Genomic DNA, 24,061 nt, shown 5'->3' with positions numbered 1-24,061 from the left:
GCTTGATAAGTTTCACTCCATTAGAATGCCTCAGACTCAGCTACCCAGGAGGCTGAGGCAGGAGGATCATTTGAGCCCAGGAGTTCAAGGCTGCAATAAGCTATGACAGTGCCACTGCACTAGGTGACAGAGTGAAATCATATCTCAAAAAAAAAAAAAAAAAAAAAAGATGAAAAAAGAGGGTGGGAAGAAGGGAGGGAGGGAGGAAGGAAGTAACGAAGGCAGCTAGCTAGTCTCAGAAACTGGTTACATAATAAAATGGTCTTTACCAGAATACATGTGTGGAGCGTTTTAATAATATTCACTTACAGTAGGCCCATGGATATTTCCGAACAAATCAAACATAGAGAATCTTTTGCCAATTAATGTCAGTGTTACACACATCAACAGAGTCCATTCTTCATATAGCTTCTGTACTGTTTTGTAAGCACTGAAAGAATAGAAACATCACCAGAAACAAAGCCAATTTCTTAAAACCACTGATAACCACAGTAACCATCTTTATGGGTCTAAAACATACCATGGCTAGAATTAAAATAAAGACATTACCTTCACTGATTAAGAAACTGGAATTAACAAAGCAAATGATTCCATTGGCTAAGCTATGAAATAGTAGTAAAATAGAAAATGCTAATAAGAACCACAATTTCTAGAGTAATCTTACAAATACACAACTCAGCTATGCTAATATGCAGATTTAGCCACGAAAACAAGTAATACATAACATTTCAATGACTCCTGATGCATTCAAAGTCTGAAATCTGGCCAATCCAGTCAGTACTTATGAAAACAATATCAACAAAAATCTGAATGAAACCCCTGCTTCTAGTCGTCAATGCTAGATATTTGCAACAACAAAATCACTAAGTTATTTTCCCTTTTGATGTCAATTCACATTATTCATGTAGATAAGAGAAATTCTGCGACTGAATCAATATGGCAACATTGAACATATACATCTGTCTTACCAACTACTTAATACTCTAGAAAGCAACAGAAATGATTACTTTAAAAACTAGAATTGGCTAGGTACGGTGGCTCACGCCTGTAATCCTAGCACTTTGGGAGGCCAAGGCGGGTAGATCACTTCAGGTCAGCAGTTCGAGACCACCCTGGCCAACATGATGAAACCCTGTCTCTACTAAAAGTACAAAAATTAGTCGGGAATTGCTTGAACTCAGAAGGCGGAGGTTGCAGTGAGCCAAGATCGTGCCACTGCACTCCAGACTGGGCAACAGAGCAAGACTCCCATCTCAAAGCAAAAAACAAAAACAAAAACAAAAACAAAAACTAGAATACAGTCATAACATCCCAGAAAAACTAAAAAGAATGCCATCCACAGACCATAAACGGTAAAGAACCTTCCAAAAGAACAGAAACCAATAGATCACATCCATGGGTAACAAAATATATGGAAACCAAAGCTTCAAACACACACATATAGGAGAAAACTACTGCAAAGTTAGGAGTGATTTGGGGAAGCTCTAAAACTACTCAATGGACACCAGAGATTGCCTGACTTTGGGGAATTCATCTGGGAGATTATGATATGGTGAATTAAGAGCAGCTAGGTAGGCTAGGCAATCCTATCCTCTCCTAACCTCTCATTATGCTGAATAGTGAGCAGCAAGGAAATTTGCCCAAAAACTCAAGGTAGAGCCTGAGAGGAAGAACAAATCTATAGGTAACAAACTACTAAGAAAACGTGTTCCCAACACAACTCTTCCCTCCTCTACAATAACTGGCAGCAAGGCAGGCTACTGTAAGTAAACAAATCAGACAGGTGAACAGGATACTTAAATATGACTGAACAAAAAGCTAAGAATCACCAAATCCTTGAGAAACACTAAAACTTAGGAAAAAAAGAAGCACCAAACTCAAGAAAGAGATTAACTCTTTAGAATAATTAACTTCAAGAGGATCCTTAATGCTGCCTGGCAATCTCACTACATTTCCCTTGTTTATTCATTCTACTACCATTCTTCTATATAACTATTTAATACTTTTGCTTCCATCATTAAACTTCTAATACACATTCCCTCCCCTAACTTCATTCTCAGCTGATGACATTGCTTCCATTTCACTGAGAAAATAAAAAAGGCAACAAAAAGAGAATTTCCATAACATCTACCCACCTAAATAGCATTTATGGCCATAATCTCTATCTTCACACTTATTATTATGGACAACTGTACTCCTATGCTAAGGCCAACACCTCTATTTAGAAACTAAATGTTATCTCCTCTCACCTTCTCAAGGACATCACTACGATAATTTTTTCTTTCCTATTTCAAGAAATTTTCCCTCATTCCTAAATCATTCTTCCTATAAATGAGATTATTTCTCCATGAAAACAAACCCTCTCAACCAGAGCTCACTGGAAATGACTGATTACAAAGTTGAGGCAAGGAAGAATAGGATAGGTCTGGAACATCTTATTGTGTACAGATAAGTTCAAAGAATGATGGGAGCTGATGGTGGCTGATGCCTATAATCCCAACACTTTGGGAGGCTGATGCAGGAGGACTGCTTGACACCAGGAGTTTGAGACCAGCCTGGGCAACATAGCAAGACTCCATGTCTATGAGAAAACAACAACAACAAAAGGCCGGGCATGGTGGTGCACGCCTAGAGTCCCAGCTACTTGTGAGGCTTAGGTAGGAGGATTGCTTGAGCTCAGGAGGTTGAGGCTACAGTAGACCATGACTAAGCCACTGCACTCCAGCCTGGGTGACAAAGCAAGACCCTGTCACCTAAAAAAAAAAAAAAAAAAAAAAGGTCAGAAGGTCGAGCCCAGTGGCTCACGTCTGTAATCCCAGCACTTTGGGAGAACAAGGCGGGGAAGATCACCTTGAGGCCAGGAGTTTGAAACCAGCCTGGCCAACATGGCGAAACCCTGTCTCTACTAAAAATACAAAAAGTAGCCAGGTGCGGTAGCAGGCATCTGTAATCCCAGCTACTTGGGAGGCTGAGACAGGAGACTCGCTTGAACCTGGGAGGCGGAGGTTGCAGTGAGCTGAGATTGCAGCACTGAACTCCAGCCTGGGCGAGAGAGCAAGACTCTGGCTCAAAAAAAAAGTGGGAGTGGTAAACAGACATAAATGGAACTCAGATTTCAATATTTTACTAGAGGTGGTAAAATGTCGATATCGGTAGGGTATAAGTTCTTGTGTGTGTGCGTGTGTGTGTGTGTGTATGGATACCTTAAAGCAACCACTAAGAAAACTGTACAGTATAATATACTCAAAACAGTATAAATAAAACAAGAAGTTCATGACCAGCCTGGGCAATATAGCGAGACCCCATCTCTCATTTAAAAAAAAAAAAGCAAAAGAAAACCAAGAAGGAATCCTAAAAACTTTCAAATAACCCACAGGTGAGTAAGAAAAGAGAAACACAAGAAGGACAAACATAGAGAAGAAACAAAATGCAAATACTAACATGGTAGACTTAAGTCCTAGAATATAAAAAATGATTTTGAATGCTAAACAGTCTAAATATGCCAACTAAGAGACATTGGCAGAAGGGATAAAAAACACGGATCAACATTAACTATACACTTTCTACAAGAAACTCACTTCAAACACAGGATAGGCTGAAAGTAAAAGGATGGAAAAATATATCATGTTGACATTAAGCAATAAAAAGCAGCAGGGAGTATGTAATATCAGATAAAGTTGACTTCACATGAAAGAAAATTACAAGAAATGAAGAGGGATAAAATATACTGATAAAAAGATCAATCCACTAAAAAGACATAGCCATCCTAAACATGGATGCACCAAATAAGAGAGCTTCAAAACAGAAGTAAAAAAAAAAAAAAAAAAAAGACTGTGTAGGCTGGGTGTGGTGGCTCACATCTATAATCCCAGCACTTTGGGAGGCTGAGGCGGGTGGATCACCTGAGGTCAGGAGTTCAAGACCAGCCTGGCCAACATGGCGGAAACTCATCTCTACTAAAAACACAAAAATTAGCTGGGCGTGGTGGTGCACGCCTGTAATCCCAGCTACTCAGGAGGCTGAGACACAAGAATCACTTGAACTCAGGAGGCGGAGGTTGCAGTGAGCCAAGACTGTGCCACTGCACTCCAGCCTGGGTGACTGAGCGAGACTCTGTCTCAAAAACAAACAAAAAAACCAAATTACTTCGTTAAAAGGAGAAACACATGTATCTACAATTATACTTAGAAACTTCAACACCTTACTTTCAGCAATTGATAATACTTCTAGATACAAAATTAGCAAAGACATAAAACTGAACTATAAATCAGTATCTGTCATGAACTTAAGATTCAAAAATCCTCAACAAAGTATTAGTAAAGTGAATCAAACAATGTATGCAAAGAATCACACGCCATGACCAAATGAGTTTATTCCAAGGACATAAGGCTGTTTCAATATTTGAAATCCATGTCATTCACTATATATCAACAAGTAAAAAAAAAAAAAACAAAAAAAACCCCATATGATCATATCATTAACACAGAAGAAACATCTGAAAAAGGCAACATTTATTTTATTTATTTATTTATTTTTGAGATGGAGTCTCGCTCTGTCACCCAGGCTGGAGTACAGTGGCACAATCTCAACTCACTACAACCTCCACCTCCTGGGTTCAAGCAATTCTCCCTGCCTCAACCTCCCGAGTGGCTGGGATTACAGGCACCCACTACCACGCCTGTCTAATTTTTGTATTTTTAGTAGAGATAGGGTTTCGCCATGTTGGTGAGGCTGTTCTTGAACTCCTGATCTCAGGTGATCCACCTGTCTCAGCCTCCCAAAGTGCTGGGATCACAGGCGTTAGCTACCGCACCTGGCCAACACTAATTCATAATAAAAATTCTCAGTGAGTCAGGTAATAGAGGGTAACTACCTCAACTGGATAAACAGCATCTATAAAAAATCTGTAGCTCATATCATACTAATGGTGAAAGACTTGTTCCCCGTAAGACTCGGAACAAAGCAAAGGAGTTCATTCTCACCACTCTTATTCAAGACAGTACATTCTCACCACTCTTATTCCAGTACAGTACTGGAAATTCTAGCCAGTACAATAAAGGGAAAATAAGAAATAAAAAGCATACAGACTAGAAAGGGAGAGATCACACTCTCTCTATTTTAGGAGATTATATGATTTTCTTTTTTTTAAAGACAGAGTCTCACTCTATCGCCAGGCTGGAGTGCAGTGGCACGATCTTGGCTCACTGCAACCTCTGCCTCCCGGGTTCAAGGGATTCTCCTGCCTCAGCCTCCCAAGTAGCTGGGACTACAGGAGTGTGCCATCACGCCCAGCTAATTTTTGTATTTTTAGTAGAGACGGGGTTTCACCATGTTGGACAGGATAGTCTCAATCTCTCGACCTCATGATCCGCCTGCTTCAGTCTCCCAAAGTGCTGGGATTACAGGCGTGAGCCAACGTGCCTGGCCATGATTTTCTACATTTAAAAAAATTTCCAAGGATTCTACCAAAAACAAAAAAATAAATTCTCCTAGGACAAATAAGTTCAACAAGGTCTTTGAATTCAAGATCAACACACACAATCACATTTCTATACCCAAACAAGGAACATGTGAAAACCGACATTAAAAACTACAATATTAGCCAGGTGCAGTGGCTCACACTTGTAATCCTAGTACTTTGGGAGGCTGAGGCAGGTGGATCGCTTGAGCCCGGGAATTCAACATCAGCCTGGGTGACATGGCGAAACCTCATCTCCACTAAAAGTACAAAAATTAGCCGGGAATGGTGGCACGCGCCTGTAGTCCCAGCTACTTTGGGAGGCTGTGGTAGGAGGATTGCTGGAGCCTGGGAAGTAGAGGCTGCAGTGAGCTGAGATCACGCCACTGAACTCCAGCCTAGGTGACAGAGTGAGACTCTGCCTCGAGCAAAAAAAAAAAAAAAAAAAGCACAATTACTTACAATCCTTCAAAATTAAACCAAATACTTAGGCACAAACTTAGCAAAAGAGCCTTAGGATTTGTATGCTGAAAATTACAAAATGCTGATGAAAGAAATCAAAGAAGACCTAAATAAATGAAGAGACATATCATGTTCCTGAACTTGAAGGCCCAACATAGTAAAGACGTCAATTTTCCCCTAATTCATATATAGGACTAATACAATTACTATCAAAATCCCAGCAAAATCCCAGCAAGGTTTTCTGTGGACATAGACTAGATTATTCTAAAATTTATATGGAAAAATAGAAATCCAGAAGAGCTATTAAAAAAAAAAAAAAAACAACTTAAAACATAAATGAATTAAACAGAATAGAGAACCCAGAAGAAAAGACCCACACAAATATGCCAAACTGATTTTTGACAGAAATATAAAAGCAATTGAATGGAAGACAAGCAGTCTTTTCAATGATGCTACAGCAATTAAACATCTACAGGGAACCTCCCTCCCCCCAAAAAAAACCCTGAATCTAAATCTCAAAACCATATACAAGATTAACATATTACCGTGTGAATGCCTCTAATTTAAAAAACATTAACATAGGCTGGGCATGGTGGTTCATGCCTGTAATCCCAGCACTCTGGGAGGCTAAGGTGGGTGGATCACCTGAGGTCAGGAGTTTCGAGACCAGCCTGGCCAACATGGTGAAACCATGTCTCTACTAAAAACACAAAAATTAGCCAGCGGTGGTGGTGAGCGCTTGTAATCCTAGCTACTTGGGAGGCCGAGGCAGGAGAATCACTTGAACCCGGGAGGCAGAGGTTGCAGTGAGCCAAGATTGCGCCACGGCATTCTAGCCTGGGCGACAAGAGCGAAACTCCATCTCAAAAAATAAATAAATAAAATAAATAAATTAATTAACATAGATCACACACTGAAATGAAAAATGTAAAAGTAGAAGAATATCTCCAGTTCTAAGGCTAGGCAAAGAATTCTTAGACTTCACACAAAAAGCACAATCCAAAACAAAAAAAAAAGAAAAGAAAAAACTGGACCTCATCAAAATTTAAAACTTTTTCTCTTCGTAATTTCTTGGAAAAGGCATATGTTTATATAAGGCAAAATCTATAACATTGCATTGTACAGCTTATAATGTATGTAGATGTAATATATATAACAATTATAACCAACCTGGGTAACAGAGGGAGACCCATCTCTATCCAGATAAAAAAAATTAGCCAGGTATGGCGGTGCATGCCTATGGTCTCAACTACTTGGGAGGCTGAGGTGGGAGGATTGCTTGGACCTGGGAGGTCGAGGCTACAGTGAGCTGTGACTGAACCACTGTACTCCTGCCTGGGCTACAGAAGGACACCCTACCTCAACAAACAAACAAACAAAAATAATTATAGCTTAAAGCCTGCAGGAAATAAATAGTTGCATGGTCCTTACATTTTATGATATATTAAATCTATGTAAAAACTGTGAAGAATTTAGAATGTAAATTAAAATCCCTAGAGTAAACACACACATACAAATACTGAAAAGGGACACAAGAAACTTTTGGGTGTTCTGGAAATGTTCTGTATCTTGATTATGGCATATATCTGTCAACTCATTTAACTGTACACTATAAATACATGCAGTTTACTGTACATAAACTAAGCCTGAATAAAGTTCTTTAAAAGTAAAAAGACACACAGATAACATCATACTTAATGGTGAAAGACTGAAAATTTTCTCACTAAGATTAGGAAAAGCAGGATATTTGCTCTCAACTCCTACTCAACATTATACTAGAAGTTCCAGCAAGAACAATTTTTTAAAAAACAAACATCTAGGCCGGGCGTGGTAGCTCACATCTGTAATCCCAGCACTTCCGGAGACTGAGGCGTGTGGATCAGGAGGTCAGAAGTTCAAGACCAGCCTGGCCAAGATGGTGAAACCCTGTCTCTCCTAAAAATACAAAAATTAGCTGGGCACGGTGGCAGGCAACTGTAATCCCAGCTACTCAGGAGGCTGAGGCAGGAGAATTGCTTGAACTCGGGGGGCGGAGATTGCAGAGAGCCAAGATTGCACCACTGCATTCCAGCCTGGGTGACAGAGTAAGACTATGTCTCAAAAAAAAAAAAAAAAAAAAAAAAAAAATCTAAATTGGAAAGTAAAATTAAAACTATCTCTATTCCCAGATGACATGATCTTATTATAGAAATTCCTACAGAATCTACAAAAAAACTATTAGAGCTGATAAACAAATTTAGCAAAATTATAGGATATAAGAGCAACTCACAAAAATCAGTTGTATTTGTATGCCTTAGCAATTAACAATCCAAAATGGAAATTAAGAAAACAATTCCATTTATAATAACAACAAAAATAATAACTTAGGAAAAAACTTTACAAGGAATTGTAAAGACTTGTGGAACATTATGCAGCCATAAAAAAGAATGAAATCATGTCCTTTGCAGCAACAAGGATGCAGCTATCCTAGGCGAACTAACACAGAAACAGAAAGCCAAATATCACATGTTCTCACATATAAGTGGGAGCTAAACACTGGGTACATGTGGACATAAAGATGAAAAGAGTAAACACTGGGGACTAATAGAGGGGAGAGAAAGGGATGGGGAAAAAAGCTGAAAAACTAACCATTGGGTATTATGCTCCACATCTGAGTGATGAGTTCAGTCATACCCCAGACCTCAGCATCATGCAATATACCTCTGTGACAATCCTGCACACGTACTCCCTGATTCTAAAATAAAAGTTGAAAAATTAAAAAAAAAAAAAAATGTTTGCTGAGAACTACAAAATACTGCTGAAATTAAAAACAAACTATTTTTCCCCAGCTTTATTGAGGTATAATTGACAAATAAAAACTGTATATATTCAAGATGTACAATGTGATGATTTGCTATACATATACACTGTGAAATGATCACCACAATAAAATTAACATATCAACCACAACACAAAGTTACCCTTTGTACATGTATGTGTGGTGAGGATACTTAAGATCTCTTTTAAGGCTGGGCGCAGTGGCTCATGCCTGTAATCCCAGCACTTTGGTAGGCTGAAGTGGGCGGATCACTTGAGGCCAGGAGTTCGAGACCAGTCTGGACAACGTGGCGAAACCCCATCTCTACTAAAAATACAAAAATTAGCTGGGTATGGTGGCATACGCCTGTAGTCTCAGCCACCTGGGAGGCTGAGGCATGAGAATCACTTGAACCCAGGAGGCAGAGGTTGTATGAGCCGAGACTGCACCCCTGCACTCCAGCCTGAAGAACAGAGTGAGACACTGACTCAAAAAAAAAAAAAAAAAAAAAAATTCAGGTAAATAATATGTTGCATCCCTAGAACTTATTCATCTTATAAGTAAAAGTTTACACCCTTTAACCAAGTCTCTCCATTTCTCCTACTTCTCAGACCTTGGCAACTACTGTTCTACTCTCTGCTTCTATGAGTTTGATATTTATAGATTCCACATATAAGTAAGATCATACAGTATCTTTATGTATCTGGCTTCACTTAGTATAATGTCCTCCTGGTTCATCCATGTTGTCACAAATAGCAGGATTTCCTTCTTTTTCAGTGGCTGATTTCCTGAATTTCCTTCTTGATATACATATATATACACATACATATACATGTATATGCACAGACACCACATTTTTGTTATCCATTCATCTGTCAACACTTAAGCTGTTTCCATATCTTGGCTATTGTAAATAAAGCTGCAATGAACACGAGGGTACAGGTAAGCCAAGATACTGATTTCTTTTCGTTTGGATACATGCCCAGAAGTGGAATGGCTGGATTGTAAGGTAGGTTTTTTGCTTTTTTTTTTTAATTTTTTGAGGAACTTTCATACTGTTTTTGTTTGTTTGTTTTTGAGACAGGGTCTTGCTCTGCTGCCCAGGCTGGAGTGCAGTGGTGCAATCATGGCTCACTGCAGCCTTGACCTCCTGGGTTCAAGGGATCCTTCTGCCTCAGCCTCCAGAGTAGCTGGGACTATGGGGTACATGCCACCACACCTAGCTAACTTTTAAATTTTTTTTGTAGAGACAAGGAGGTCTCACTATGTTGTCCAGGTTGGTCTTGAACTCCTGGGCTAAAGTGATCCTCGTGCCTCAGCCTCCCAAAGCATTGGGATCACAGGTGTGAGTCACTGCACCTGGCCTCATACTGTTTTCCATAATGGCTACACCAATTTACATTCCCATCAACAGTGTACAAGGGTTCCCTTTTCTCCATACCTTTGCCAACACTTAAAGAACACCTAATTTAATGAAAGGACATCCATGTTCTTGGACTCGAAGACTTCATATTATTAAGAGACAATACTACCCAAGCAATATACAAAGTTAACACAATGCCTATCAAAATCCCAGCTGGCTTTTTGGACCCAACTTGACAAGCTTATCCTAAAATTCATGTGGAAATGCAAAGGACTCAGAGGAACCAAAATAATCTTGAGAAAGGAAAACTAAGTTGGAAGACTCATACTTTTATGGTGAATTTATTGTCAACAAGGGTGCCAAGGCTATTCAATGGGCGAATAGTCTTTTGAATAAATGGCGCTGGAAAAACTGGATGTCCACGTGGAAAGAATGAAATTGGACCCCTACCTCAAACTATATACAAAAAATAACTCAAAATGGATCAAAGACCCAAATTTAAGAGCTAAAATTTAAAACTCTTAGAAGAAAATATAGGAGAAAATCTTTATGACCTTTGATTAAGCAATAGTTTCTTAGATATGACACAAAAAGCACAAAGTAACCAAAGAAAACATTGAGAAATTGGACTTTATCAAATTAAAAAAAAAATTATGCCACAAAGGACACCATCAAGAATGTGAAAAGACAACACACAGAATGGAAGAAAATATTTGTAAATCATACATCTGATAATGGTCTAAGTATCCAGAATATATAAAGAACTCATAACTCAACAATAAAAAGACAAAAAGATACCCAATTAAAAACTGGGTAAAAGGGTTAGGCGCAGTGGCTCATGCCTGTAATCCTGGCACTTTGGGAGGCCAAGGTGGGAGGACTGCTTGAGACCAGGAGTTCAAAACCAGCCAGGGCAATATGGCGAGACCTCAACTCTACAAAAAATAAAATAATAAAACAAAAACTGGGCAAAGGATTTCAATAGATATTTCTCCAAAGACAATAAAAGAAGATACATGAAGGACCTATATGCATATAAAAAGATGCTCAACATCATTAGTCTTCAGAAAAATGCAAATCAAAACCACAATGAGATACCACATCACACCCACCAGGATGTCTACAATAAAAAAGACAGATAACAAGTGTTGGTAGAGATGTGGAGAAAGGGAAGTCTTTTCAACAGATGAAGCTGTTAGGATATTCCTAGAGGAAAGAAAAAAGAACCTTGACCCCTTACTTCACAGCATTCATAAAAATTAATTCAAGATGAACCATGGACTTAAACATAAAACTATAAACCATATGAAAGTTTCCTTGTAACTTGGGTGTAGGCAAAGGTTTCATGGGCCACAGAAAGTGGTAACTACAATAGAAAAACTCTGATGAATCAGACTTCATCAAAATTAAATACTTTGTCTCATTAAATGAGACCATTACAAAAATGAATGGGCAATATACAGACTGGAGAATATATTTATAAAACATGTATCTGAGAAGGGACTTGTATAATCCAGAATATATAAAGAATTTCTGTAAGTCCATAAGAAAAAGAGCAAATAAAATGGGCAAATGACTTGAACAGGCACTTCACAAAGAAAGATATACAAAGGCCAACAAATACATGAAAAGGTACTCAACATAGTCATCAGGGAAATACAGATTAAAACCACGATGAGATACCACTATACAGAAACTAGAATAACTAAAATTAAAAATGCTGGTGAGGGTGTGGAGCTCTCATACATTGCTGGTGTTAGTGCAGCCAATTTGGAAAACTTCCAATTTCTTAAAAAATCAAACACTTATTCTATGACCCAGCAATTCTATTTCTAGGTATAATTCAAGAGAAATGAAAACATGTTTACAAAAAAAAAAAAACTTATATAGGGATGCTCGTTGCAGCTTTATTCACAATAACCCAAAACTAGAAATCATTTAGCTGTTTGTGAATAGTAGAATAGATAAACAAATGTGGTATATTCATAAAATGGAATATTATCCTGCAGTTAAAAAAAAGAAAGAGCTGGCTGGGCGGATCACCTGAGGTCAGGAGTTCCAGACCAGCCTGACCAACGTGGAGAAACCCCGTCTCTACTAAAAATACAAAATTAGCTGGGCGTGGTGGTGCAAGACTGTAACCACAGCTACTCGGGAGGCTGAGGCAGGAGAATCACTTGAACCCGGGAGGCAGAGGTTGCGATGAGCCGAGATTGCGCCATTGCACTCCAGCCTGGGCAACAAGAGCGAAACTCCATCTCAAAAAAAAAAAAAAAAAAAAAAAAGAGCTACTGATACATACACAACATGGATCAATCTCAAAAACATGTTGAATGACAGAAGCCTTACACAAGAATATATATTATATTGTTCCATTTATATGAAGGTCTAGAATGGGCTAAGCTAATCTATGGTGAAAAAATTGGCTAGGCATGGTGACTTACATCTGTAATTCCAGCACTTTGGGAAGCCAACGTGGGAAGACTCTATGAGCCTAGGAGTTCAAGACCAGCCTGGACAACCTGGCAAGACCCCATTTCTACAAAAAAGTTAAAAACTTAGCCAGGTGGAGTGGTGCGCACCTGTGGTCCCAGCTACTCGGGAGGCTGAGGTGCAAGGATGGCTTGAACCAGGAGGTCAGGGCTGCAGTGAGCTGTGTTTGCACCACTACACTCCAGCCTTTGCAAAAGAGCAAGACCTTGTCTCAAAAAACAACAAGAAATAATCAACAGCGGTTGACTCTAATGGGTGTGGAGAAGACGGACTGGGAAGGGGCATGAGGGAACTTTCTCTGGAGTAATGGCAGTATTCTCTATCAGGTGGGCAAGGCTTCAGGCCAAATCTGGCACACCACCTGTTTTTGTGAGCAAAGGTTTATTGGAACACAGCCGCGCCTATTTGTTTACATATTTATGGTTGTTTTCATGCATAGAACAGCAGAACTGAGTAGCTGCAACAGAGATTACATAGTCTGCAAAGCCTACAATATTTACTATCTAGACCTTTACAGAAAAAGGCTGTCAACACCTCTTCTATGTCTTGATAACGGTTGGGGTTACACAGGTGTAAGCATTTGTCAAAATTCATGAATTATGATTTATGTATTTTACTGTATATACATTTAAACTAAAAAATATAAATACTGAGTTCTAGTCAATGATACGTATTTATGGATGATGTATACTGAAGTTAGCAACTTCCTTTAAACTTTGAAATGCACCAGAAAAATAAAAGGGATTAATAAAGGAATAAAGGGATAAATAGGTATGTGATAGAGCAAATAGAGCAAAAGTTAACTGTATAATTTAGGTGTTAGGTGCGCCACTGCACTCCATCCTGGGCGAAAGAGTGAGACTCCATCTCAAAAAAATAAAACAAAACAAAACAAAAAACAATAAGTTGTCTCTAACTGGAGAAATAACAAGTAATTTTTCACTGCTACAATTTTTTCCAATATTCTGTATATTTGAAATTTTTCTTAGTAAGATGTTGGGGAAAACTTTTTAATTAGGTAAGGAAAGTATACAACACATGCAATCTGCCCACAGAATGAACATTAAAATCCAAAATACTTTGTTAATTACATCTGTGTAGTGCAGGAAAACAAAAACAAAAACAAAAAAAAAAAAAAAGGAAGAAGAAAAAATGGTTTGTTAAACCCCTTAATCTAAAATCATAAATCCCAGAATAGCATGCCCCTGTCTGAAGAAACTTCAGCTGCAAAGATCTTTATTTATTCTCGCTCAGTCCTGTTAGGAGTCAGCACACACATACTGAAATCATTATAAATTTATAATTTATTGATGAAGAGGAGATTTTATAAATAATGGGATTCCTACGGTTGGTGTGAGGATGTACATGTAATGTCTTTGGAATAGTATTTGGCAATAAGAATCACTCAGCAGTATTATCTCACAAAGGCAAATGCTTTATTATAAATGTAGAACAATAAGAGAACCATAGGTTCCAAACGTTTTAGGACTAAAGGATCTTGGAAAGCTACACTTGCCTCCTTGCTGTTTTCCAAACATGCCAGATAAACTTCTCCCTTAGGGCCTTTGCACCTGTTATTCCCTCTGTCTGAAATATAAATTACTGACTCCCTCACTTCCTTCAAGTGTCTGCTCAAATGTTACCTTCTCAATGAGACCTACTCTGATGGCCATCTTCCTTAAAACTGCCACCCACTTTCCTCCTTTTCCTGCTCTACATTTTCCCCAAAGCACCTTGTACTATGTAATTTCCTTTTTATAATGGTTATTGACAATCTTTCCCCATTAGACAACAAACCTCAATGACGGAAGGGGTTTTTGTATTTTATTCACTGTTATATCCTAAGTAGGTCCTCAATTTTTTTTTTTTTTTTTTAAATTGTAGTCATCTGGTCTAATCCCTACACTTTACAGATGAGAACATTTAGAAAAGACCTGAATCAAGGTCACCCAGTAAGTAAGGAAAAGAGTCAGGAACACGGACTGTGATTTCCACTGAAGTGCTATATCTATTATAGTTGACTATCATCCTGACCCTTAAATATCACAGAAAAATCACAATCATCATTTTCCCCCACAAGGATTTACCTTTGGAATTTCTTGGCCTTGTAAATGCTGCTGTGTGTGTAACACAGAAATGCTCTGAAAAGCAGTGGAAGCGTCTACCAGAATGCTAAGTGTCAGGAGATGAACTGAAGATTGCTGATTTGGAAGGGCTATCCCAGAGCTTTGACAGAGGGTCTGCTGTTGTAATTGTGGCTCTGATGACCCAGAAACAGGTGCTAAGCTGTAAGATGGCTACCACTGCGGCTGGTCAGCAGACTGCTGCTGGATGTATGCTGGCTGGTATTGTGCTAGGCTTTTCTGTAGGGGAAAAGTCTGACTGTTGTCTAGTGCCTGAAGTACTTGAGGCTGCTCTAAAGGCTGTATTATATATTGTTGTTCCAGGGCTGCCAGTTGCAACTGTTCTTGCAACGGATGTATAATCTGGACCGTGTGTAATGGTGTTTGGAATACCTGGTTAACGGCTGAACTTGCTTAGGTGCCTGTGAATGAGGTACCTGCTGCTGGACAGCAGCATGTTGACTAAACAAAGATGCTGTTGATTTATGGGACCTTCCTGAGTAGACAACTGATGGGTTTCCTGTGCTTGTCTATGAGATGAATGAGTCATCTGCTGCTGCTGAATGAAAGCTAAGTGAGAAACCTGGCTTGGTGCTAGATGTGATTGGGAAAACTGCTGAGAAATGTGGGGGCTACATCTGTGCCTGTGAAGAGGCCTGCTGAATGAAGGACACCTGCTCAGGGTTTTGAAGCTGTCCTTCCACTGCCCTCTGAGATATAATGCTAGTTGACTGGGCCTGAGCTTTTAGCTCCTGGTGTCCAAAACTGACATCTGCTTGGGATGGAGTCGCTGAAAGCTAGATATTAAATAAAGGCTCAGTAGAACGTGTCCGTGTCTCTAAGGTTGGTATTAAACACATCCTTTGTTCCAATGTTGAAGAAGAACTACCTTGGGGTTGTGTTAAACAGGCTTGTTGCTCAAAAGTCTGTGCTACAAATGGTGGTACAGAGTATAACTTCTGATCTGCAGAGTTTGTCTGTCATGTGTACTTGCTTGCTATCAGGAGGGCTTATTGTATATGTCTGCTGGGTTATGAAGATTGCATGTTCAGCTGTCTGGATAGTGTAAGCAGTTTGTCCTAAATAAGATACATGCTCAAGAGACAGTGCCTGATAAGCAGGCTGTTCCATAGGTTGCACAAGGTAAGCTGCCTGGATTACATATGCTGCCTGGTCTGGAAAAGGTGACTGAAGCAGAGGTTGCACTAGATAAGCAGACTGCACGTGAGTCTTTGCCAAATATGAGGGCTGTACTGCAGCTGGGACTGGATAAGAAGTCTGCATAGAATAGGCTGGCTGTGATCTCGGTGGTTGTACAGTGTAAAGAGGATGCTCCAGGACTGGCAGTGAATAAACAGGCTGTTTATGTAGTGGAGCCTGAATTGAGTAAGTTGGCTGTGATGAGTAAGAAGTTTGTTCCTGGGGACATATCACAAAGAGCAGCTGCTCAGGAGCCTTCAATGGGAAGGATGATAATTCTGCAGGTGGCCCTGGATAAGTGTGTTGAACAGAATAAGAAGGCTGTTCCAGGGACTGAATCACATTTTCAATACCACTCTGGCTGTTGCTGACTTGCAAGAGCTTCAGACTCTTGCAGAATATAATCCTGCTGAAAATTTTTCTGTAGAGATGCCAAAATCTTAGGTTGTAAAATTAATGACTGTTGCTGAATAGAGGCTTGGAAACAATGCTCCTTCAAACGCACAGTCTGGCTTTGTGGCATTGAAGAATCTGAAGTTAGAGACTTCCGATGGGTATGGCTGTGATACTGAATGTATCTTTTGGGAAGAATGCCCCCCAATGGAATTAGAAGGGAGCTGAGCTGTACCAGCAGCATTCTGTGCACTGCTCACACGTTGGACAGAAGAATGATTCAACAAAGCTTGAGGGTGATTAACCGGTAAGAAACTAGAAGTTTGGCAGCTGGTGCTTTGGTTAATGCCTAATTCCCACTTCTAGGATCACACTCAAGTTGAAGACCAACTGTTGGATGCTGGGAAGTCATTTGTGAAGCAGACAATATCTGAGGAGAAACTGCAGAAAGAATTGGTTGTGGCCGGGAATGGTGGCTCACACCTGTAATCCCAACATTTTGGGAGGCCTAGACGGGCAGATGTCTTGAGGCCAGGAGTTCAAGACCAGCCTGGCCAACATGACAAAACCCCATCTCTACTAAAAATACAAAAATTGGCTGGGCATGCTGGTGTGCTCCTGTAGTCCCAGCTACTCGGGAGGCTGAGGTGGGAGAATTGCTTGAACCCAGGAGGCAGAGGTTGCAGTGAGCTGAGATCACACCACTTCACTCCAGCCTGGGTGACAGAGCGAGACTCTGTCTAAAAAAAAAAAGAAAGAAAGGATTGGTTGTGGAACTCCAGTAACTGACAAGTCTAAAGTCATAGGTTGGGCTAAAGTTTTTCTATCTGCTACAAAGGCCAGCTACAGGTACAAGGAGAATTCAAATTATAAATGCATATACTATGCCCATTTTAATGGGACTTTCCCAGACATACTGACAGAGAAAATAATGCTATGTTCCAAAAATTTCAGCAAATTATCAAAAAGGTGCTAGGTATAGCATTAGTCCTATAAAAATCTTAATACCATGAGTAAATGCTAGTTAACTGAATACACTAAGGGGTTGAGACCAGTCACAGCAGTATAACACTCATGGTTTCTTATTTATTGCATTTACTGTGTAACTCATTCAAACCCTGGCAGAGATTCTGAGTATCCGAATCTGACATCGTCACACACCTGACAGTGGAAGTCCCATGAGAAAGGTCAAAGGATTTCAGTATCATTCCTAAAATGAATATAGATACTCTCTCAGGAAGAAAGGAGAGAGTTGGCAGAAATAAATACCGATTGGCTGCAATAATTCCTAGAATTTGGGGTACCATGCTCATAAAAAGACCCATATAATCAAAGTTATTGCTTATGTGGCTTCTATATATTAGGTGAAAAGGGCAGGCTACAAAAAATCGTTATGTATGTGATATACACGTATATATATAAACAAAGTTATACATGTGTACATAGAAAAAAAGATAAATCTAAAGGCTATACCTCAAACATAAACAATAAGTTGTCGGCCGGGCGCGGTGGCTCACGCCTGTAATCCCAGCACTTTGGGAGGCCGAGGCGGGTGGATCACGAGGTCAGGAGATCAAGACCATCCTGGCTAACATGGTGAAACCCTGTCTCTACTAAAAATACAAAAAATTAGCCGGGCATAGTGGCACGTGCCTGTAGTCCCAGCACTCGGGAGGCTGAGGCAGAAGAATCGCTTGAACCTGGGAGGCGGAGGTGGCAGTGAGCCGAGATCGCGCCACTGAACTCCATCCTGGGCGACAGAGCGAGACTCCATCTCAAAAAAACAAAACAAAACAAAAAAACAATGAGCTGTCTCTAGCTGGAGAAATAACAAGTAATTTTTCACTTTCTTTTTCATAACTTTATGGGCTTTATTTTAAAATAAGCAAATAATACTTTGATAATTAAATTTTTGGAACACATTTTAAAATACACATACCTGTATGCTTATGTAAATTGGACCTAAGTTAAATTTAAACACCCATTCAACACACTTTGCATTATAGGATTAGAAAGAGGCAAATCAAACTCCCACACGAGATCAATTACAAATAGGCACCATATCACTTATAAATACTAGTCAAATATCTGGCACCTTCAACTATATCAAATCAAATCTACCCCTAGCAGATTTTAAATGCATCTGGCATTTGTCAAGTACATGCATGCTTTCCCCTATAAGACTGGGCTCTTTGAGGGCAAGGATCATGTTTATTTTATTTCATATCCCCAGAAGGTGGTAATCACTAAAAGTCTGATGATGAACTGATAATATACTAATCTCTTAAAAGATGCACCAGCAGCTAGCTAAACCAGGCACTCTCTGTTAGCTAGTAGCTATCAGATCATCTCACTCCTAGAGAGGGAAGACAGATGCAAGGTATGGTGGGAGGTGAGGGGAGAAAACAGGGTAATGGCAAAGAAAAATGCAACCATGCATCCAGAATCCATAACCTAGGGAACCAGGATACAGTCTTAATATATAAACTCACACAAAGACTGTTAACTCATTGTCAGAAATGAATAATGCTGACTTTAAGAGTCTGAAAGACAAAAACACTTCTTATTTCTCCTATAGAAATAAACATGAACCAAAACAAGAGTTTAGATGAACATGCTAAAAATTATGAAAATCTATGAAATACTATTTCTAATTAACTGCAACATACATCCCTCTATGTTCAAATCAGGTTGGAAAAGTTTAATACAAAGAATAAATAATCATTAATAAGAGGAAGAGATCAGTCCTAAATAAATCTTTTGTTCACATATACTGAGTTCTCTGTTTCTTCTCCAATTATACAAGCAGTGTCTCATGATTCTAGTTACACAGTGTTAGGCACATTAAGAGGAATGTCTTGGGCCGGGTGCTGTGGCTCATGCCTGTAATCCTAGCACTTCGGGAGGCCAAGGCAGGCGGATCACCTGAGGTCGGGAGTTTGAGACCAGCCTGACCAACATGGAGAAACCCCGTTTCTACTAAAAATACAAAAAATTAGCTGGGCATGGTGGCTAATGCCTGTAATCCCAGCTACTTGGGAGGCTGAGGCAGGAGAATCGCTTGAACCTCGGAGGTGGAGGTTGCAGTGAGCCGAGATTGCACCACTGCACTCCAGCCTGGGCAGCAAGAGTGAAACTCCGTCACACACACACACACAAAAAAAGAGGAATGTCTTGGGTGAAGGAAAGCATAAACAACTTTTAGCTTTTGGTGACCTTTCTCTAAACTATAATGAATTTATAAAAGAGAACCTTTGCCTGTCATAAAATCTAGGCAGTATTAAATTTATTTAAATGAATACAGAACCTCTAAAATGTGTCTTACCTTTATCTGTGGGACCTTCTGAACAGTTAATGGGGAAACCTGGGGTTGTGAAACAACTGTTGGTCCAAGCACATGTACAGGTAAAACAGTGGACTGACCTTGTACCAAAGGCAAAATCTGCGGCTGAGTCAGCTTTGGCTGCTTCTGTAACTGTTAAAATAAGGGGAAAAAAAGATTAAAGATAAACTTTCCCATTTACAGTAAGTACACTGATTATATATTTAAAAATATAACAGTTCATCTCACCCCTGAAACTTGCTGGTAATGTCCTACTAGTTGCTGAGATGAATAAATTTGTCCTGGGACATTTATTTCAGCCTGCGGGATGTTAGAAACCATTTGAGAGCCCATCGTTTGATTTGAGGAATAGGCTACACTGGGCTGACTTGAAGTATCTGAATGTATAACTGATGCAGCTCCTGCCTCAGACAAATTGTCACCTATAACAAAGAAAATAAGTAACAGGTAGAAGGGAAAACTTGAAGCACAAAATGTCCAAATGGTATAGGTAATGGTGTTTCTTTAACAGCTTTTTTACTCTGAGAACCTGACACAGCTTCAAATAAAATATTTACACTACAGCATTAATCAAAAACCAGCATGTAAACTCTTATCAAGCAATGAAATGTTGACATTGTAGTATAACTAAAATTTTCTTAGTAAAGCAAACCTAAAAACAGAGAATCAGACAAAAATCAACTCCATTTGCTGGCCATGTCACATATATCCCTAACTAATTTACACTTGACATAAGGATTTCAGTAAAATATGTCATATTCTCTTTCTCCTATAACCTAGAATACTGTCTTTGTAGAACAATAGGTTATTACTATGCAAATACTGTGTCCTTCTGGAAAAGAAAATGCATTACAGCAGAAAATTAGAGGAATTGTGTTAATGTTATACTTGAGCCTAAAATACAAAGGATCTTAAAGACTAGAAAATTCCTTCTTGAGGAATAAATTTTATCTTTAGTTCTAAATTTTCTTTATTAAAAGATTTATGTGGCTGGGCGTGGTGGCTCATGCCTACAAACCCAACACTTTGGGAGGCTGAGGTGGGCAGATGGCTTGAGCCCAGGAGTTTGAGACCAGCCTGGCCAATATGGTGAAACCCCATTTCTACCAAAAGAAAATACAAAAATTAGCCAGGTGTAGTGGCATGCACTTGTAGTCCCAGCTACTCAGGTGGCTGAGGTGGGAGGATCACTTGAGCCTGGGGAGGTTGAGGCTGCAGTGAGTCATGATCGCACCACTGCACTCCAGCCTGGGTGACAGAGCAAGGCTCTGTCTCAAAAAAAAAAAAAAAAAAGATTTATGTTAGACCCTCAAAAATGATAATAAGGTCATTTTATTTATACCCCAAACAAAACCACATGATAGATTATAATCCTTCTGCAACTAGCACCTTAGAAGAATCACTTAACAGAACAGTTTCTTAATTTTAAAATAAGGAAACTAGCTGGCTTGTCTATTTTGGGGGTTTTCTGAAGGCTTGATAAAATGATAGATAACAGAATGCTCTGAAAAACACAGAAGTGCTATTTAAAGACAAGCAAATACACAAAAAGGAAAAGAAACAGAATACGCCATTGACCACTGCCCTTCAAAATAAATAAAGATTAGGGAATATAATTGCACATGTGTTTGCTTTTACGAGCTGTAACTGTGTTACCTGCAACAGAGGAGCAGTGCTGCTGTGGTTTTCTTTGTAGAAGTTGTTGTCTAACATGTTGATCAACTTCAGTTTCTTCACATTCAGCCCCAGTTTGCTGAGTGGGAGCAGGGGGCAAAGTTGTATTCTGGGGCTGAGGGAATACATTCCCCATAGACTTGCACTGAGAATCCCTGCGTTCTTCCAAACAGCCAGCAGGCTTCTTCTCTCTTGTTTTCTTTATCGGTGTCACCCGGTCTCTAATGGATTTAGCAACAGCTTTGGAATCACTTTCATGGAAGAACCCAGACTTGACCTACAAACAAAACACAGTAAGCAAAAACTACTTCTTTAACATTTAAGATTTTAACTTTTTTTTTTTTTGAGACACAGTCTAGCTCTGTCGCCCAGGCTGGAGTGCAGTAGCATGATCTCGGCTCACCACAACTTGAACCAGGTTCAAGCGATTCTCCTGCCTCGGCCTCCCAAGTAGCTGGGATTACAGGTGCCCGCCACCACGCCCAGCTAATTTTTTTGTATTTTTAGTAGAGACGGGGTTTCACTGTGTTGCCCAGGCTGGTCTTGAATTCCTGACCTCGTGATCCACCGCCTCAGCCTCCCAAAGTGCTAGGATTACAAGCATGAGCCACCACGCCTGGCCAATTTTAACTTTTTCTTTTTTTTTCACTAGCAGTTATTTTATGCCCCCAAATTCCAAATTAACAGTTAATCTGTTTCTATATTCTCTCTTAAACAAAGATGTACATAAATGCCAGAGCCTCTAATTGGCATGAGAAATATCAATAGTATTACCAAGCATTGTTAAAATAATTCAGGCTTTAAACAAAAACAAACAAAACTTGATGTTTCAGAATATGCAGTCTTATCACAGGTAATTTAGAACTGCCATTACGTTTTTTGAAGGATTAAAAAGGTTTTCTCATTCAGCAACATTAAGTGTCTACAATATGTGCAGTACTAGGCACCAGATACAGGTGACTAAGTTGGTCCTTTGTCCTGTATGAGCACACTATCGGGTGGTGTGAAATGGACATAACTTAGCTTGAAATGAGCTGCTGTAAAAGTCTTTAAGTAGGAGCACATTGCATCTCTGGAGGTAACAGAGTAAGTGTTTTCACAGAAGAATTCTATTTTATTTGATTTGTTTCTGAGAGACAGGGTCTCACTCTGTTGCCCAGGCTAGAATGCAGTGGTACCATGATAGGTCAACGCAGCCTCGACCTCCCAGGCTCAAGTGATCCTCTCAACTCAGCCTCCCGAGTAGCTGGGATCACAGGCATGCACCACCACACCTGGCTAATTTTTAATTTTTTGTAGAGACGGGGTCTCCCTATATTGCTCGGGCTTTGGTCTCGAACTCCTGGGTTCAAGCAATCCTCTCACCTCGGCCTCCCCAAAATGCTGGGATGACAGGCATGAGCCACCGCATCCAGCCTGGAAGGTAAATTCTGACCTGAATTAAAGCCAAAAAAGGAACATGCACACTATTGACGGATATGCAGAAGTTTGGAGTGGAGACCAACATTCTAGGCAGAGGCAAGTATGCTAACAGCAAAGTACTACGTCTTACTAGGCATTAGAGGAGAAAAGAAGAAAAGGTTCTGCCTTCTCATCTCAGAGGAACAAGGCTGAACAGTAGAGAAGATCATTTGAGGAGGTACCATGACATATCATTCTCAGTCCTGCAATCTGCTTTAAGATGCTCCCTCTTAATCCCCAAACCTGTGCATATATCACTCCCATCACTGTGTTTGCTATAATACATAGCACAATTGGCCTTAATCTAGGGAGATTATCTCAGTGAATCTTTTACCAGCTGCTGACACTAGAAGGATTCAATATGCCATTGCTGGCTTTGAAGATGGGGTGGAGACATGTGAAAGGACTGAAGAGTGGCTTCCAGGAGCTGAAAGTGGACCCAACCACTCCCATGTCCCCTGAAGACATGGAATTTAGGAAATTCAAAATTAAATACAGGAGTGAAGCAGAGAAGTCTAGGAAGGTGGTAATGGGAAATGCCAGGGTGATAGTTGTGTACCAGATGTCCAAAATAATCATTCCAGTTTAGAACAGTATGATCAGAAAAACATGTTAAAGGTTATCATTTCCAAGTTCCCACTGTCATTGCCCCATCCTTCTTTTTAACCTGAGGTCAGAATGCCCAGGTGAGCCTTGGCTGGTTTTGAGTACATACTGCTGCGGCTCCTGCACACCCTCCTACCAGCACTGCAGCTGCCTGGAGCAGGTGTGGACATGCATTTCACCCCCACAGAAGTTGCCTGCTGTGATCTATTGAGGGCGGGGGCTAGTCACAGAGAGATTGGAAGCAAAGAGTCAGAGTGGCCCACTTCCCATCAAACCATATGGTAACCAGACAACTAATTTCTGGTCTGCACAATAGCCCTGCCGGTGCCCTGACTATGCTGAGGCATAGGTGTATTTTCCTGGCCTCATTTAGAACCTTACCCTCTCACTTCCCCAGAAGTAGCTCTTGTAAACTCTTAGGGAAACTGAAGCCACACTTGCTATGACTGAGAAATTCTCTTCAGCTTATCCTCTTCCGGGACTCTTCACCTAACTGTACCAATACTGCCCCTTCCCACCAGCTAGGTGCATGCTTGCCATTCAGTCTTCAAAACAAAACAATACATTACATAGGTAAACTATGATGAAAAACAAAGAAACGAGTAACACAAAACTCTGGGTAGAGGGCCGGGCACAGTGGCTCACACCTGTAATCCCAACACTTTGGGAAGCCGAGGGGAGAGGATCA

The 24,061-nt window shown here is 39.9% G+C and overlaps 1 protein-coding gene across 5 annotated transcripts in view; it reads right to left on the bottom strand.

Annotated features, from left to right (window-relative positions):
• Positions 1-24,061, bottom strand: part of WNK3 (WNK lysine deficient protein kinase 3) — a 169,147-nt gene that overhangs the window by 84,311 nt on the left and 60,775 nt on the right. For all 5 annotated transcript variants that reach the window (XM_073013655.1, XM_037994937.2, XM_073013653.1 and 2 more), the window contains 3 exons: positions 21,289-21,583; positions 19,861-20,054; positions 19,615-19,764 (listed from right to left, as the gene is read on the bottom strand). In XM_073013655.1, coding sequence (XP_072869756.1) covers positions 19,615-19,764; positions 19,861-20,054; positions 21,289-21,583 — 639 coding nt within the window. The remainder of the gene's footprint in view (positions 1-19,614; positions 19,765-19,860; positions 20,055-21,288; positions 21,584-24,061) is intronic.

The sequence above is a fragment of the Chlorocebus sabaeus genome, chromosome X (genome assembly GCF_047675955.1).
Source record: "Chlorocebus sabaeus isolate Y175 chromosome X, mChlSab1.0.hap1, whole genome shotgun sequence".
Taxonomy (NCBI): Eukaryota; Metazoa; Chordata; class Mammalia; order Primates; family Cercopithecidae; genus Chlorocebus; species Chlorocebus sabaeus.
The sequence above is the reverse complement of the archived record's forward strand: the minus strand, read 5'-3'. Positions and strand labels throughout refer to the sequence as shown.